Source organism: Muscardinus avellanarius, assembly GCF_963383645.1.
Source record: "Muscardinus avellanarius genome assembly, chromosome: 19".
NCBI classification, from domain to species: Eukaryota; Metazoa; Chordata; class Mammalia; order Rodentia; family Gliridae; genus Muscardinus; species Muscardinus avellanarius.
Window position 1 is genome coordinate 10,306,996 of NC_137805.1, and position 16,099 is coordinate 10,323,094.

Consider the following 16,099-nt stretch of genomic DNA (forward strand, 5'->3'; position numbering starts at 1 on the left):
CTGAAACAAGAGGATTGCAGGTTTGAGGCCGTTGGCAACCTAGTGAGACCCTGCTTTAAAAATATAAAATAAAATAGGGCTGGGGGTGTAGCTTAGGGGTAGAATGTCCTTGATTTCAATCCCCAGTACCACATACAAACAAACAACCAAAAAGGAAAAATAAAAAAAAGAAGAAAAAAATATACCTAATTTACCGAACTCCCTGGCTTAGCCACACATTACCCTGTGTGTTTGGGTGTTTGCCTTTCTTTTCCTATGGCAAACTGAAAACTGTGCAGCTGCCCGGCATTTCAAGAGTGTATGCTATGACATGTTTCTAGTCCAGAAAAAGATCACGTTGCTTTTATACCATCACAAAGTTAAAATCCCTAAGCGGAACCCTTAGGCACTGGGAGTGTTCTGTCTCTATAAAATATATAGTTTGTTTCTAGAAATTTTCATACAAATTAAAAGATCACCTTCACATAAATGGTAGATTCGCTGTTGAAACCACTCTGCAATAAGACAAAAATGTGTCATTCCAAACACCCATTAAAAAAAATTAGAATTTAGCCAGGTATGATGGTGCATGCTTGTAATCCCAGAACTTTAGAGGCTGAGATGGGAGAGCTACTTCAGGTTCATGGCCAGCCTCAGCTACTGAGGGAGGCTCTCCACAAGGTAGTGAGACCCTGTTTCCAAATAAAAAAAAAAAATAGGGCTGGGGGTGTAGCTCAGAGGTAGGGTGCCCCTGAGTTCATTCTCTAGTTCCACACACACACACACACACACACAAAAAAAAAAAAAAAAAAAAAAAAAAATAGAGAATTTAGCTATGTTAAAGACCTCTGCCAAACAATATGATATTAAGGATTTTACCTCAAAAATTAAGCTGTTGGGCAGCTTTCCTGAGAGCATGAGATGCAATCTGTGTTCTAGCTGATGTTAAAATGAGACCGTGAATCTGGACATAATGGCACATGCCTGTGATCTCAGTACTTGGGCGGCTGAGACAGGAGAATCACAGGTCCAAGGCCAGCCTCGGCAATCTGGTGAAGTTCTCAGTGATTTATTGGGAGGTGTAGCTCAAAAATAGAATGGCTTGGCTCAATCCCCACATGCTCACATGTATGTCCCAACACAGAGACTATTAAACTGTGGGAGGGTGATTGGAGTTGTCAGTTTCAAATGTGATACTTCTCAAAACTATCATTTTATTTTATTTTATTTTATTTTTGCAGTACTGGGGATGGAAGCCAGAGGCATTCTACCTCCGAGCTACACTTCCGGTCAATATATATATCTGAGGCTGTCCGTGAACCACGATCTTCCTGTCTCAGCCTCCCAAATACTGGAATTATAAGCATGTGCCACCACACCTGGCTCTCAAAACTATCTTTATAAGGCATCTCACTGTAGTGTGTTTTCCATCAGATTTGCCATTATGCAAGTACCTGACAGGTCATTCAGATGCCAGAATGACAACTTGGGAGTCATTGCAGTAGAGCTGGTGGTGTCGTCTACTGCAGACATAAAGAGAGCGCATGCGCCAGGAGTGGTGGTGCGCACCTGCGATTCTAGTCCTTGGGAGGCTGAGACAGGAGGACGGTAGGTTCCAAAGCCAGCCTCAGCAACTTAGTGAGACCCAGTTTCAAAATTTAAAAAAAAATAATAAAAAGGATTGAGGGTATAGCTCAGAGGTAGAATTATCCTTGTATAAGAGAGATAGAGAGAGAGAGAGAAGGAGAAGGAGAGAGAGGAGAGAGAGTGAGAGGAAAAAGAAAAAGAGAAAGGGAGGAAGAGAGAGGAGAGAGCAAAAGAGAGAGAAAGAGAGGAAGGAGAGAAGAGGGAAAGAGAGGAAGGAGGAAAGGCAGGAAGGTCTAAGATGTCTCTAGGACTAATTATTCTTCACAGATATTTTCATATAGCAAAAAGAGATTCATAGGTATATGGCAGCACCATCACTCATGATTACAAGCTCCTGACTGAGCCAGTGGGATGTCATGGAGGCCTGGAAAGATGAGTCTGGCTTTCTGGACTTTCTTGAAAGTGTTTTAACCGATCAGGTTCCCTACAATGTACCTTGAGATTTCTTTGACCACTTCTACGTATTTCAAGCATAATTGTGAGTGAAGTTTTGTTCTTTGCTTATGTCACTGACTTCAGAACTTTATTTTCTGGGTAATTTTAGACATTTGTGCACTAGCATTAGCTGTGTCTTTAACAGACCCGTGTGGTGAAAGCCTGGCACGCACACGGGGCCGGTGCCCACTGTGCAGGCCCTCCGGTCTGTCAGTCTTAGCTCAGAGCCAACGGGGCTCTGTGCTTTGTCATTTCGTGTCCCCCATCACACAACGACTCCCTGCGCAGATGACGACATTCCTTTCCTCAGTGACGACATTCCTTTCCTCAACAAAATTATTCTCAGCGCAGCTGTTGTGGTGACTAAGTTTTGCCAAAGCTTTTTAATCAAATGCACCTTAAAAAAAAATGTGAGGCCCTTTGAACAAGTTACCCTTTCTCTGTTGACTTCCTTTCTTTTCCTTTAAAATCATAATTCAGGAACCTCAATTTTCTTTTCCCATAAAAGAGAGCTATTTTCAAAGAAATTATTCGTGTCCAAAGAGACATATTACTTAGTTGTTCTGCCCCAGTCTGGGTATGTGATTTCTCCCACATGAATTAATGTCCCCAATAATAGACGTGCGATTCCATTGACAAATGACATCTCCCCGTGGTGGGGGTTGTGGATGGCATCAGTCTCAGATATCATCATTCCCTTCCGTGTCTGGCCTTGCGTGACGTGCTTTAGTTTTACCTGATGATTCAACATCCTCTCTGTAAGAATGCTGGACCTGACATTAAACATTTGGAAGCTATTTTATAATTGGTAAATTGTGCCTTCTTAGCCTTAAGTACCCTCTCCCTTTTGTTTCTCATTTCCACCATTTTATTTTTGTTTTATTACATGTATAATGTTATATATAAAATGATATATATATATATATATCCCTTCTAATCTGAAATGATATAATAATATATCAATGATTTCTACCCCCAGTACCACAAAAAAGGAAAAAAAGAAAAATGAAAAAAGAAAGGAAAATATACCAAGTTTACTATATAGTACTGTAAATATATAAATATATATACACATATATTCCTTCTAATTTAAAATCTAAGGAGTTGGGTAAATTGTGGGTAAGCAAGCTTATAACATAGACCTCATGATCATTAGGTCTGCTGAGGGGTCGTGGCCGGAATGCAGTTTAGCCCCTTACATTTAAAAGTAGTACAACGTTAATACACCACAAAACTTGGCAAGTGAATCTGCGCCCGCTCCAGAGGGGCAGACAGAGGAGGACGGGTTCTTCAAGCAGGGCACGGCCTCCGATCATTGCCTTCTTCAATCACTGACCGCCTCCTGTTTTCTTTAAGGAATATCTGTGGAGGCCCTTCAAAGCCTGGAGGACCATCACACATATATCCCAATATGTTGGATAAGTTCTTGCCAAAGAAAATGTTGGCCTCATTGCCTTCAGATGAAGGCCTGTGGGTCAACAGCATTAGCATCCCTCAGGGGCTTTTAAGAAATGCACCATGTCAGCCAGTGGCAGAAAGTGAAGAGTCACGTGTTTTCCCTCATGTATGGAAGCTGAGGAGTGACCAGGATACCAGAGGGGCCTTCGGTAATGGAGGAGAAACCCCAGCAGAGTGAGGGAGGCAGGCTGGGGAGCGGGTGAGAAGGAGGAATTAGTGAAGGAAACACTTGTGTTGACGTCACGTGCACACGTGAGAATACCGACACCCATCTAAATGTCTCGTGTGAGGGAGGGGCTGGGGAGGAGCCAGGAGGAAGCTCACACGTGCTGTGTGCAAGCAGGTCACTGTTCCCGTGGACTACGTTATACAGTGAGACGAAAATGCACCGATAAACGTATAAAGAAACGCAGTGTCAGGACCCACTACGGATCAAATGGGTCAGAAGCTGAATTTTGTCACTATTCATTTTTGTTCTAGTTTCTTTATTTTTATTGGTGCACTGTGGTCATACATCTCAATGGGGTACAAGATGTACATACATGCACACATCACCCAAGATGTACGTACATGCACACATCCCGTAATCACCCCTTCCCCAATCTCCACCCCATCCCCTCCCCCTCCCTCTTTCTCATGTTTGGCTTAGTGGTTGACATTGACAGGTTTGTTAAAGAACATTTTGCATATTAGATTACTTCCCTCTTCCCCATCCCATCCCCTCACCTTAGGTTGCCGTATTTGCTCATCTATAGTATCTCCTTCTTCTAAGTTCATCCTGTGACCCATTTTCTCCCTAACTTCCATATATTAGGGAGAACATCCAACTTCTTATTTTTTGTGACTAACTAATCCCACTTAGCGTAATGTCCTCCAGTTCCACCCATTTCCCTGTAAATGACACAAATGTGTTTTTCTTTATGGCTGAGAAAATTCCATCGTGTACATATCCCAAAGTTTTGTAATCCATTCATCTGTTGGTGGGCATCTTGGCTGGTTCCATAGTTCATAGCGCAGCTATGAACATAGATAGGCATGCATTAGTTTGGTAGTTTGGTTTCCATTCTTTTGGTTTCCATTCTTTCGGGTAGATACCCAGAAGTGGTATTGCTGGATCATATAGGAAGTTTGTTCTCGTTCTTCTGAGGACCTGCCGTACAGTTTTCCAAAGTGGTTGCACTAATTTGCAATTCCACCAACAATGTATTAGAGTTCCCACTTCTCCACATCCTCACCAGCATCTGTTGTTTGTGTTTTGAATGATTGCCATTCTAGTTGGAGTAAAGTGGAATCTCAGAGTAGTTTTGTCATCACACCTATGTGATTTCTAGGCACATCAAAGTGTGAAAAGAACTGTACAGAAACTGGTATGAAGGTTCCTCATGGCTCCCTGGCAAAGGCATAGTTTAAATCCTCAAGTGTGAGCTGGATGTGGTGGCTCACACATGTAATCCTGATGCTGAAACAGGAGGATTGCAGGTTCAAGGCCACCTCTGCAATATAGTGAACCCTGTTTCAAAATAAAAATAGGGCTAGAGGTGTATTCACAGGTAGAACACCCTTGGGTTCAATTCCAAGAAACACACATACACACTTTTCAAATGCAAAACAGTGTTAGATGTAGCATGGATACTAATTCCTTCCAAAGACCCTCTTAGGTCTTCTGAGAGCCTGTCAAATTCCAAATGGTTGCCTGGAATGAGTCGATTTGACAAATGAGAGAGATGTGTTCAGAGTAATTTCCACTGACAGGCCTGGCATGAGCAGGCTTAGTCTCCAGGCACCTAAAATTTAAGTACATAATATGTTTTCTGTCTTTGCTCCTCCACATTCAGATTACCTGCATCAAAAATAAAAGTTTTTATTAAGATGTGATATATAAAGAGATCTTGCCAATTTCTAGAAACATAATTCATTTCTCAGCCATCAAGCAGACACTGCCCCCTCATGCCATCTTGCAAAGCTATCTACCTGTCCCTCAATGACAGTGCCTACGTTTCCTACACATTTTCTATAATGGGTTAGTGTTGCCTCCTACTCAAGAAGAGAAAGAATAACTATATTGACAGAGTCTGAAGAAATTGGAGAACATCAAAAGTTTACATGCCTATTTTGATGATATATCTTGGGGATCATAAAAGAGCTGGTGAAAGTAAAGAAATAGAGTCCTGGGATGTCCCTGGGGTCAACGTTAACTTGACGGTGTCGGTGCTAGGATACATTATGTCTAGGATGTGCTGCCTACTACCAAAGATAAGGTGTTTAGATTCGGAACGACGTCAGGGGTTTTCATCATGGCTAAGAGGTGGGCCTTACTTTATGGTAACAGCAGCTGAGCTGTGAGCTCCATTTCTCAGGCATTGTGAAATGCGACATACCTGGGAATCTTCTGTGTGATAAATAACCATAAGTTGGGGGTTGAAATGAAAGCTGTTGCCTGTCCTTCATAGAATGGAGTCTGCCCCTTCGAGAGGAGGAGATCACAGATTCATCTATGCACAGGGAGAGTCAAAGGACTGGGCATATGTTTGCTTTCAAGCCCTAGACTAGGATAACACCAATGACAACATTTTAACCAAGCCTGCCTATGCTAAATTGTTTAACGTTTATCATTTTTTTCCTCCAAAGAACAGTGTGAGCTAGAAGATTTCAGCTTTTTCTCTTAGAAAAAGGTGACATTTGAAATACATAGCAGTCAGCTCAGCAAAGGACTTGGACTAACTAGCTGTGATGCTCAGGCTGGCTTTTAGGGCTCTAACAGGTACAGATGCTCCAAGCTCTTTCAGGCTTGGATGTTCAAGTTGCTGGATTGTGGAGAGGCCCCAGGGTTCCTTGGGGGAAAGAAAGAAAGAATCGATGGCACAGGAAGCATATCGATACATTGAAGGAATCTAAGGAGGGAGAGATTTCCTTCAGAGTCATGGTTATTTATTGGTTAGAATGAAAACATTTCAATATTTTGGCAAGCATAATTGTCATACTGGTGTGTACCAATTTGGCCCCTAGTTGAATAGGCAACTTTAAAAAATTTTTTTATTTTGGTGGTATTAGGTGGTGAAACCCAGGGGCTTTTCTACTTCCGGGCTATACTCCCAGACCTATTTTATACTTTATTTAGAAACAGGGTCTCACTAAGTTACTGAGAGCCTCACTAAGTAGCTGAGGCTGGCTTTGAACCTGTGCGATCCTCCTGTCTAAGCCTCTCAAGCGCGGGGATTACAAGCATATTACAAGCGTGTACCACCACACTCAGCGAATAGGCAACTTTTTAATTGTCTCTCTGAATGATCCTTATAAAATCCTAGGCTCCTTTCACTCACTTTAATATAAAATTGTGTTGAAAATAATTAATAGATTTCATCAACAATTTCCCTTTTTCACAGCAAATAATCACAAGTGAGTGGGAATCATGGTGACCATTAATATCTGAATATCTGGTGAAATAGAGCCTTGTAAGTGCTTCTCCTCCATTATCTCCTGAGAGTAATAACTTAGCCTTAGCAGATAATATGTCAGCTCAGTCGGGCGTGGTGGCGCACGCTTGTAATCCCCGTGCTTGGGAGGCAGAGACAGGAGGATTGTGCAGGTTCAAAGCCAGCCTTGCTGGCTTAAGAGACCCTGTTTCCAAATAAAAAGTACAAAATAGGTCTGGGAGTGTAGCCCGGAGGTAGAAGGATTTCCAGGAACCCCAGTACCACCAAAAAATAAAATAAAATAAATAAATAATATGTCAGCTCAGACTCTGATATTTTTCCTGCATCCAGGAGGCTCTCTAGGCATAAAAACATTAAATCAACAACATTTATTGAGTGTCTACAATAAAAAACAATAACTTAAGATTTGAGGATCCTGACTTCAAATTTTAGTCCTTTATGGTTTAATCATTAAAAACCAAGTGTGGAGCAGTAGTAACTGCAGGAACTGCTTCGACCAGAGGAGACAGACTCAGGAAATTGAGCACGGATCGTCCTTCTTTCTCTCTGGACACTCACACTCAAGCGACTTGGCTAACCTGTTTGCGAAGGCTGATACCTACACTAGTGAAGTGGTCTGGGTGGTGCATATATGCATTTGCCAATCTATGTGGAATGTCTGTTGATATTCCTTAGGAAGTCAAGGGAATCTTTTTTTTTTTTTGCCAATTCTGATGTCCCTATTGGCAGAGATGCTACTAAGTTATATGCTCCTTTTGTGTTAACTACAAAGAGACGGCCTGTCATCTGGGTGGTCCTCTCTGCTGGACCCCTTTGCACAGCCTCACTGTGCGTAGATAGTTTGGGGTAGGCTTTTCCACTGGATTCCAAGACCCCACACCTCCCCAGGGCTGTTGGCTTGCAGTGTCCCTCAGGCCATGACAAACCTACGTTCTTGGATGTCATAGCTCTGAAACATTGAATTTTGTCTATGCTTGGTGCCAGAGAATCTTTTGGACTTCTGGCTGTTCTGGAAGCAACATTGCCTTGGAGAAGTGGTCAGATGTGTTGGGTTTCCGTGCTATATTGGTGCCCAAGTCTGTGTGACCTTAGTGAAGGAGGTAACAGCTCACCAGGATATAATTTCTTTGTGGAAAATTGATGGTTAGAAGATTGTGACCCAAGCAATCAATGTCCCCTGGCATTATTTCCATATTTCCAAATCGTAATGAAAATCAGACAGTGGTCCAGATGTTCACATGTGTTATTACTCAGAAAAATGTGGGGTTTTGGGAGGGGGGACAATATTTTGCAAGTCCTGAATCCCTATGATAGAAATTCTCAAGGGAACTCTCAGGGAAACAAATTAATGACCCATAGACACGATGTGCTCCAGCTGACATCCTTTGTATGTGGCTGGTGACCTGAGAAGAGAAACGAAAACACCTTCAAAGTCGTAAGGAAAGTAACAAAACCCCAAATCCATTTCATTACTATTTGGACTTGGTCTTCTACTATCGATTCTTGATGCTGCTATTTAAACGTCAAGGAGTTATACAGCGCTAGCAACATGAGAATTGTCTGGAAACTGGCTGGAAAGGGAAATTTCTGGGCCTCATCTTGAACTTCTAGGGTCAGAAACTATGGGCAGAGTACAGGAAGCTGTTCCCATAACTCCTTTAGGGCATTGGCTGTTGGCTAAAGTTCAAGGTGCATGGAAATGTTTTTTTTTTTGTGTGTGTGTGTGTGTGTGCAGCACTGGGGATTGAACCCAGGTCCTTACATATGCTATAAGGCACTCTACCACTGAGATACATTCTCAGCCCTTTTTATTTTATTGTTTTGTTTTTGCTTTCATCTTCACCTGAGTAGTCAGGGAAACTTTTTCTGTTTCATTTAGGTTTTCATTTGTTCAAATTCCGACCAGAAGTTAAATGCAATTGGAGTAGAATCATTCATATTTACTTCAATAAAGATACGTATTCCCTAACTTTTTAGTTTCAGATAAGGTCTCTCTAGGTTGCCTGGGCTGACCTAAAGCGTTCAATCCTCCTGCCTCAGTCTCTCAAGTCCCTGAGATTACAGGTGTGAACAACTACACCTGGCAGTATAAATTAACCTCTCAAGTGTAGTTGTATAAGCAACATCTTGCTAGATTCTCGTTATCATCCTGTATCACTTGGTCAACATTTATTCCCATTCAGTGCATGGTGGGCACCCGAGAAGACCAATGACCGGGAACCACATAGTCAGCTTTTGATACTTATAATGTATCTCTTGGGATTCTATAAAGAGGAAGAAAACATTTTATCAGTTCTTCCTCCGCTCACCTGCCTCCAATTTTACTACCTATTTTTGGAGGAAAACCTATCTATCAGCCACATCTCGTTAAGTCTGTTAAGACAACTGGTTAGATGGCTCTATTTTTCATTTCTTTGTTCCTTGCTTCCTTACTCACAAGGATATGAGCATTCTTAAGATCGCACACATTTTCATAAACACTTAAAAGACAACATAAATTGTAGAAAACATTTTAAAGTAAAAGCTTTAAAAATAAAATGCAGACAATTAAAAAGTAGAAAAAAATTAGACTCACTCACAATTCCCCTACCCATTACTAACACTTTGTCGATTTTCATACACCAATAATTATAATTTGTGCACATCTGAAGTCTTGTCTTAATATGTTACTTTGTAGATTTTTTTCCTTAACATATCTGTATACCTTGAAAATCTCTGTATGTCTTTAGATAGTCTTAATTATACTAGGGTTCTCCTGAGAAACAGAATCAAAAGGATTTCTCTCAGTATAGATGGATACATATCTAGATAAATATCTATATGTTTATGCATAGGTAGATAGAGATTTAAGAAATTGGTTCACATGATAACGGAGGCTATAGAGTAGGCAGTAGTTTGTGGACCAACTGCAAAGTTATCGTGTAGCTCAAGTTCAGAGGTAGTCTGATAGCACAATTCTTCCATCTTTGGGAGAAAGGTCGGTCTTTATTTTAATGTCTTCAACTGATTAGATGAGGACCATCTACACTGTGGTGGGAAATCTGCTTAATTCAAGTCTACTGATGTAATGCTAATCTACTCTATAAATACCTGCACAGCAATAACCAGATACGTTTCACCAAATATCTCAGAGCACCAATAGCCAAGCCAAGTTGACACATTAAAATCAATCAGCACAACAGCATCTTCAATGGTTGTATATATTTTGTTTTATATAGAAACTACACTTTAACCGATCCCTCAAGACTGGGCACTTAGGTTGCTCTCAATGTTTCCACATTAACGTCGAGCACATCTTTGGCGAGTTACTCATTTACCTTCAGGAGCTACATAACACAGTGTAAACAGGGATGCATCAGCTTTATAAAGACTCCACATCACGTTGTTTAGTGGCGCTCACAGAGGTTTTCTCCCCTCTGATTGACAACCTGAAGGCCTAGGCGGGGGACATATGCTGGGCCTGCATTGATTGTTTTTGTTCTTTCTCAGCCTGTCAGACCCTGGGAACTGGAATGATGCTGAGTTCCTGGGCCACTTCCTCCATTGAAGAAGTGGCAGCGGCTGGTCCAGAGGCGCTTCGGTGGCTGCAGCTGTACATCTACAAGGACCGGGAGGTCACCAGGCAGCTGGTGAAGCGAGCTGAGCAGATGGGCTACAAGGCCATATTTGTGACGGTGGACACCCCTTACCTGGGGAACCGCTTCGATGACGTGCGGAACAGGTTCAAGCTGCCGCCGCAGCTCAGGTAACAGCGACCACACGGACCCCCAGCTGGCTTGCCAATTCTCTTTGCTCTGCTGTGAGCTGATAGCTTAAAGCTCTCTCTGGTTTCTAAATGGATGCTCTGAGGAATTATCTCTCCACAAAAACCATTGGTCTCCAAGAATGAATAAGAGGGATCTTGTCTAAGAAATGACGGGCTGTGTATTCTAGGGATAGTGCCATTGCTAAATAGCCATGTAATCTCTAGCGAGTAACACCTCTTTTGTAGTTGAGCTACAAAATAAAGGCAGAAATTGCCATACACTTGTAGAAATACAAGTACTGGAATACATCAAGGATTTGATAAGTACAAAATGTCATACAGATGAAAGACATTGAATTTAGTCTAAACAGCAGTATATTATTGTGGTCCTTCTTTTTTGTGTATATTGAAATCAAAGAGCTATCCTTAGATTTAATTGTGTGTGTGTGTGTGTGTGTGTGTGTGTGTGTGTGTTACTGAAGGTTGAGGGCATTCTACCTCTGAGCTATAACCTCAGCCTTTTTTTTTGTGTGTGTGGTACCAGGAATGGAACCCAGGGGCATTCTACCTCTGAGCTCCCCCCACCCCAGCCCTATTTTTTAATCTTTTTATTTTTGAAACAGGGTCTCACTGAATTGTGAAGGGCCTAATTAGCTGAGGCTATCTGTGAACTGTGATCCTCTGGTCTCTGCCTCCCAAATGCTGGGCTTACAAGCCTGCGTCACCACGCCCAGCTAACCTCAGCCTTTTTGAGTTATTGTTTTGAAATAGGGTCTCACTAAGTTGCTGAGGTTGGTCTTAAACCTGTGGTCTTCCTGTCTCAGCCTCTCAAGTAATGGGATTTCAGGCGCGCACCCCACAACAGGTGGCTAGATTTTATGGTAAATTGCATGAGGAACAACTAGGGCTAAGAAAATTGAAGTAGTAAAAGTGAAAGAAGCCACATCTTCAGCCTTCATCCCTTGCTTCCTTCAGCAATATTCACAAGGCTCACGAGGGTTCATTCACTCATCCTAGTAGAAACAATATATCAAATATTCAAAAATAGAACCGCGATGATGCTATTAGGTCATTCAGCCTCACTACTGACTTTGAATTGTCTCTTTCCTTGCAATACTTTAAGATTAGGATTAATTTAAGTAAAAGCCAGGAACGCACTGGAGCTTGCTGGTAAAGATTCCAACTTCCTGAGAGAGTAGACTTCCATGTTCCCTGTTTTTCCTTCCTGTATTTCCCACCAGAATCATTTCTTGGATTTTTGATACCAAGGCGTGACTGATGTGTGATAGCCCTCAGTGTCTTTAAATGCCTGAACAGGGATCAAACACTTAATCTCAGTGGGAGCATTTTGATGATGTAGACCCACAGCAGCCGTCAGTGTGTGACAGCCTTCCTGGAGTCTAGAGCTTATTCCACAGGGGCCGTTGTTCACTATGTCTTCATTTCAACTGTATTTGGAATGGCCGGGGCTGGGAGGTTTAAGAAAGATAATAGAATGGAAAAAAGAAGTTTCAGAAGAATCCCCCACAAAAAATTACACACTAACTTTGCATATGGCACCTGTATTGGCCAATATCAGAGAGAATGTCTTTTCCCTGCAGATTTTCCAATAAAGCTCCTCTGTGTATCACAGACATAGGGGTATGCAAACAACTTGTCTTTAATGAGCACAAAAACAAAAACAAAAGCTTCTAACATAGTTCCACACTTTGCCAAATTCATCAGAAAGCAGATGACTTCCAATTTCCCCAATAGTCAATCTATAATTACATTATGTCTCTATTTTTACTTCCTATTTTTCTTAAGACTCTAAAATAGTTTCCCTATGTCCTGGCTCTTGAAAAGAAGCATTCCTCATCATTTCCCGTTGGCCAATTGGAAAGGAATTTGCCCTTACATTTCCTCCTCCCCCTGATACCACCACCACCACCACTACTACTACTACTAACACAGCAGGGTTTTGTTTGTTTGTTTGTTCTGGGTAGCAAAATGCATTTCACAGAAGCATCTTATTAAACCAGTGAGATGATCCCTGGTTAATCCTGGCTGGCACATCCTGCTCCTTCAGCACTGGGGCCACTCAGCGAGGAGCAGGAAAGTGGATTTGTTCCCCCATTTCCTTTGCTCCTGAGTTTTTGCCCAAATGACACAAAGGAGCAGAAAACAAAGGCCCTTTTCAGCTGGGGCTCCCCAGCTAGTCACATCTCTGGTCTGAAGATGATCATATAATGAGCAACATATCCAGGTTGTGGAAACGTCGGGAACACCCCACAGCTGCCGCACCCCAGCCCCACAGCACGCACACCCGCGTTGCTTGTCTGATGGGCTTCAGGGTAGCTCGGTGCCGTCTGCTCAACTCCTCAGCGGCTCACACTGAGCCCTCGAAGGCAGAGCACACTCATGGGAGGTCCAGGCTTCCGCCCGAGGCCTTGTGCACCGAAAGGCTCATCTGTTACAGCCTGATCTGAAATTGGTTTCTTTCCGCAGCTGACCTGACTCACACAAGGTGAAGCCTGGTTCTTTAGAAGTGAGGTTTGGCAGGCGAGGGAGGCAGGAAATCCAGAGGAGAAAGAGTCTGTAAAGCGGTGGCTCCTTCCCACTTCCTCTGCTCGGGTAGGGGGAGGGTCCCTGCCGTTGGCATCTGGGAGCAGTAAGAGTTCAGGGACTTGGTAATCTTCTGCCTGGTCTGCATGCAGAGCACATGTATATATGCACATCATAAATGGCATGCAAGTTCTTGAAACTGAGAGGAAGAAGCCTGTGCACACACAGGGTATGTGTGTGTGTGTGTGTGTGTGTGTAGGGGATTGAACCCAAGAGCATTCTACCTCTGAGCTACACTCCCAGCCCTATTATATTTTTTAGTTTGAAAAGGGTCTCACTAAGTTTCTGAAGGCCTACGTTGCTGTGGTTAGCTTTGAACCTTGGGTCCTCCTGTCTCAAGTTCCCAAGTACTGGGATGACAGGCAGGCCTCGCCACATCCAGCTGGAGAATGACGCTTGAGGCTTTGAGGCAGGAGTTTTTGCTCTTTTCATATTTTCACAGAGATGGTTTTTCAACACTAGGTTAAATTTTTTCTCTTCAGTGCAATGCAGGACCAGTTAAAAGAGAAGAAAATTAATTCTGGTCACTGGCGAGGCATAAGGCAATGATGATTAGAGACACATTCTCATTGATACGTATAGTACACCAAGAATGTTCGCATTCTAATCCTCAGAACTTCTCCCTTTACATGGAAAAATGGATTTTGCAAATCTTTTTTAGTTAAGGACCTACCTTGAGATGGAGATGCTCTCCTGTTTTATCCAAATTGAGTTAATGTAGTGGGGGAAGAAAGGTCCTTATAAGATCAGAGAGGAGATGAAAAATAGAAGCCGAGGTGGAGTCGCCCTACCAGGAATGGGGCCCCATGGGCACCTGGAGTTTAGTTCAGAGAGACCTGTTTTGGAACTTTGACTGTCCGAACTGTAATATAACAAATTTGTGGCATTTTAAAGCCAGAATAACTTTGTTCATTTGTTTACAGCTCTAATAAAAAATGTAATATGATTTCCTTCTCAAAGTAGCTTCTCAGTGAGGTCAACCCTTGTTGCCATCTTTAACATTTCAACTCCAGTCACTGCCAGTTCACATCCCTCTTACTCTGCCCCACTTTTTAAAAAAATTTTCTATAGTACTGATGTCCCAATACTCTTGTTTTATAATTTACATATTGATTATGTTTTTAGTGGGTAGGGATTTCTGACTGTCTTATTTACTGGCACATCCTAAATATCTAAAACAGTGCACAGAGTAGGTGCTTAATAAGTCATTGCTGAGTTAGCAAATAAAATGTACCAGGAAATAAACTTTTCCTAGTATAATTGTGGAGTCAGTAAATAAAACGTACAAGAACAATGAGATTTTCCCAGTATAATGTAACTAGGAAGAAGATGAACAAGAAGTTGAACTAAAAACTTATACTCAGCCTTTTTTTAAAAAATAGATTGGATAATTGAGGAAGAAAATACCAGCACTATGTTCTGAACATAAGTATTTTCATAACCATAGAATTAAAGGATGGTGGCCCATGTACCCATCCTGTATGGACTGTGAATTTCTCTCAGTGTCTCTCTTTGTTTATTCTATATTAATAAGTTAATTTTATTTCTTATTTAATTTTATTACATATATTTTGTTTCCTGATATAGAGATATGGCTTTATCTTTATCATCACATTATTATTATTTGTAAAAAATATTAGCTATTATCCAATGATGTCATTATAATTAATGTTGCTATTAATTATTTAATAATAATTGATTCCTTCAGTAGTTGCTAATATTGCCATGATACTAACTTACTAAAAACCAAAACAATTTCTATATTAGATTAAAAATTATATTAAGGCCTCTCAAGACATAACAAGTACCTTACAAAGAAGGTACTTACCCATGTGATTAAATAAATTAGGATTCAGAAAATTAGCCCTAAGTAACTGTGTTATTATTTTGTCGCTGCTCCTTCTTTCCTTCTTTATGGAATGGGATACTTTGCTTATCAGAAGTTCCTTAAGTAACACACACACACACACACACACACACCACAATCCAAATAAAATAGCATTCATGGTGGTTTCTTTTAGAGCCATTGGTAAAACACTCCATCGTGGGTCTCTGTCAAGATATCTGAAAACTTTTTCTTGGCTTCTGGCTTTGAACAAAGTTTTAGAGTAACAACAAGGCTTCATTGTGCACTGAGATTTCTGTAAGGCAACATTCATTCAAGTGTTGATCTGTATTTCATCGTCCAAGAATAACAACAGTTATTTATATAATTTTATCCATGTTTCTGTTTTTTCCTATCCATTTCACCCTTTCACCCCACCCCTGCTGAAACACTGTGGCTTGTTTGGTGTGGGGGTAGGGTGCCATGCAGATTATACACACATACAGATGTTTTTCTTTTCTTTTTTTCTTTTTTTCCTGGTCTTGCTATGAGATAAACAGACTGGACTTTCTCTCTCTCATTCTCATATTCTCTCTCTCTCTCTCTCTCTCTCTCTCTCTCTCTCTCTCTCTCTCTCTCTCTCTCTCTCTACACACTAGGGATTTAACCCAAGTGTGTTTGTTCAACCTCTGAGCTAGAACCCCAGCCCTATTTTATTTTTTTAATCTGGAACAGGGTCTTGTTAAATTTCTGCAGGTCTTGGTAAGTTGCTGAGACTGGCCTCAAACCTGCAATCCTCCCGTTATAGCCTCCCAAGTACTAGGATTATAGGCATGTGCCACTGTGTCTGTTTGGCTTGGACTTCTTATTAACAATAGTATATAGAAATTTGTAACTTAATGTCATTTGTAAGTAATGAAATAGGTCTTCACTGTAAGGATATGCTTATTGACCAGAACATTTAATTCTATT

The 16,099-nt window shown here is 41.4% G+C and overlaps 1 protein-coding gene across 1 annotated transcript in view; it reads left to right on the top strand.

The window, feature by feature from the left end:
• HAO1 (hydroxyacid oxidase 1) overlaps positions 1–16,099 on the top strand; it is a gene marked incomplete at both ends in the record, with an annotated part of 58,308 nt that overhangs the window by 20,963 nt on the left and 21,246 nt on the right. The window contains one exon of the mRNA XM_080716384.1: positions 10,443–10,698. Within this exon, the coding sequence (XP_080572510.1) occupies positions 10,443–10,698 (256 nt within the window). The remainder of the gene's footprint in view (positions 1–10,442; positions 10,699–16,099) is intronic.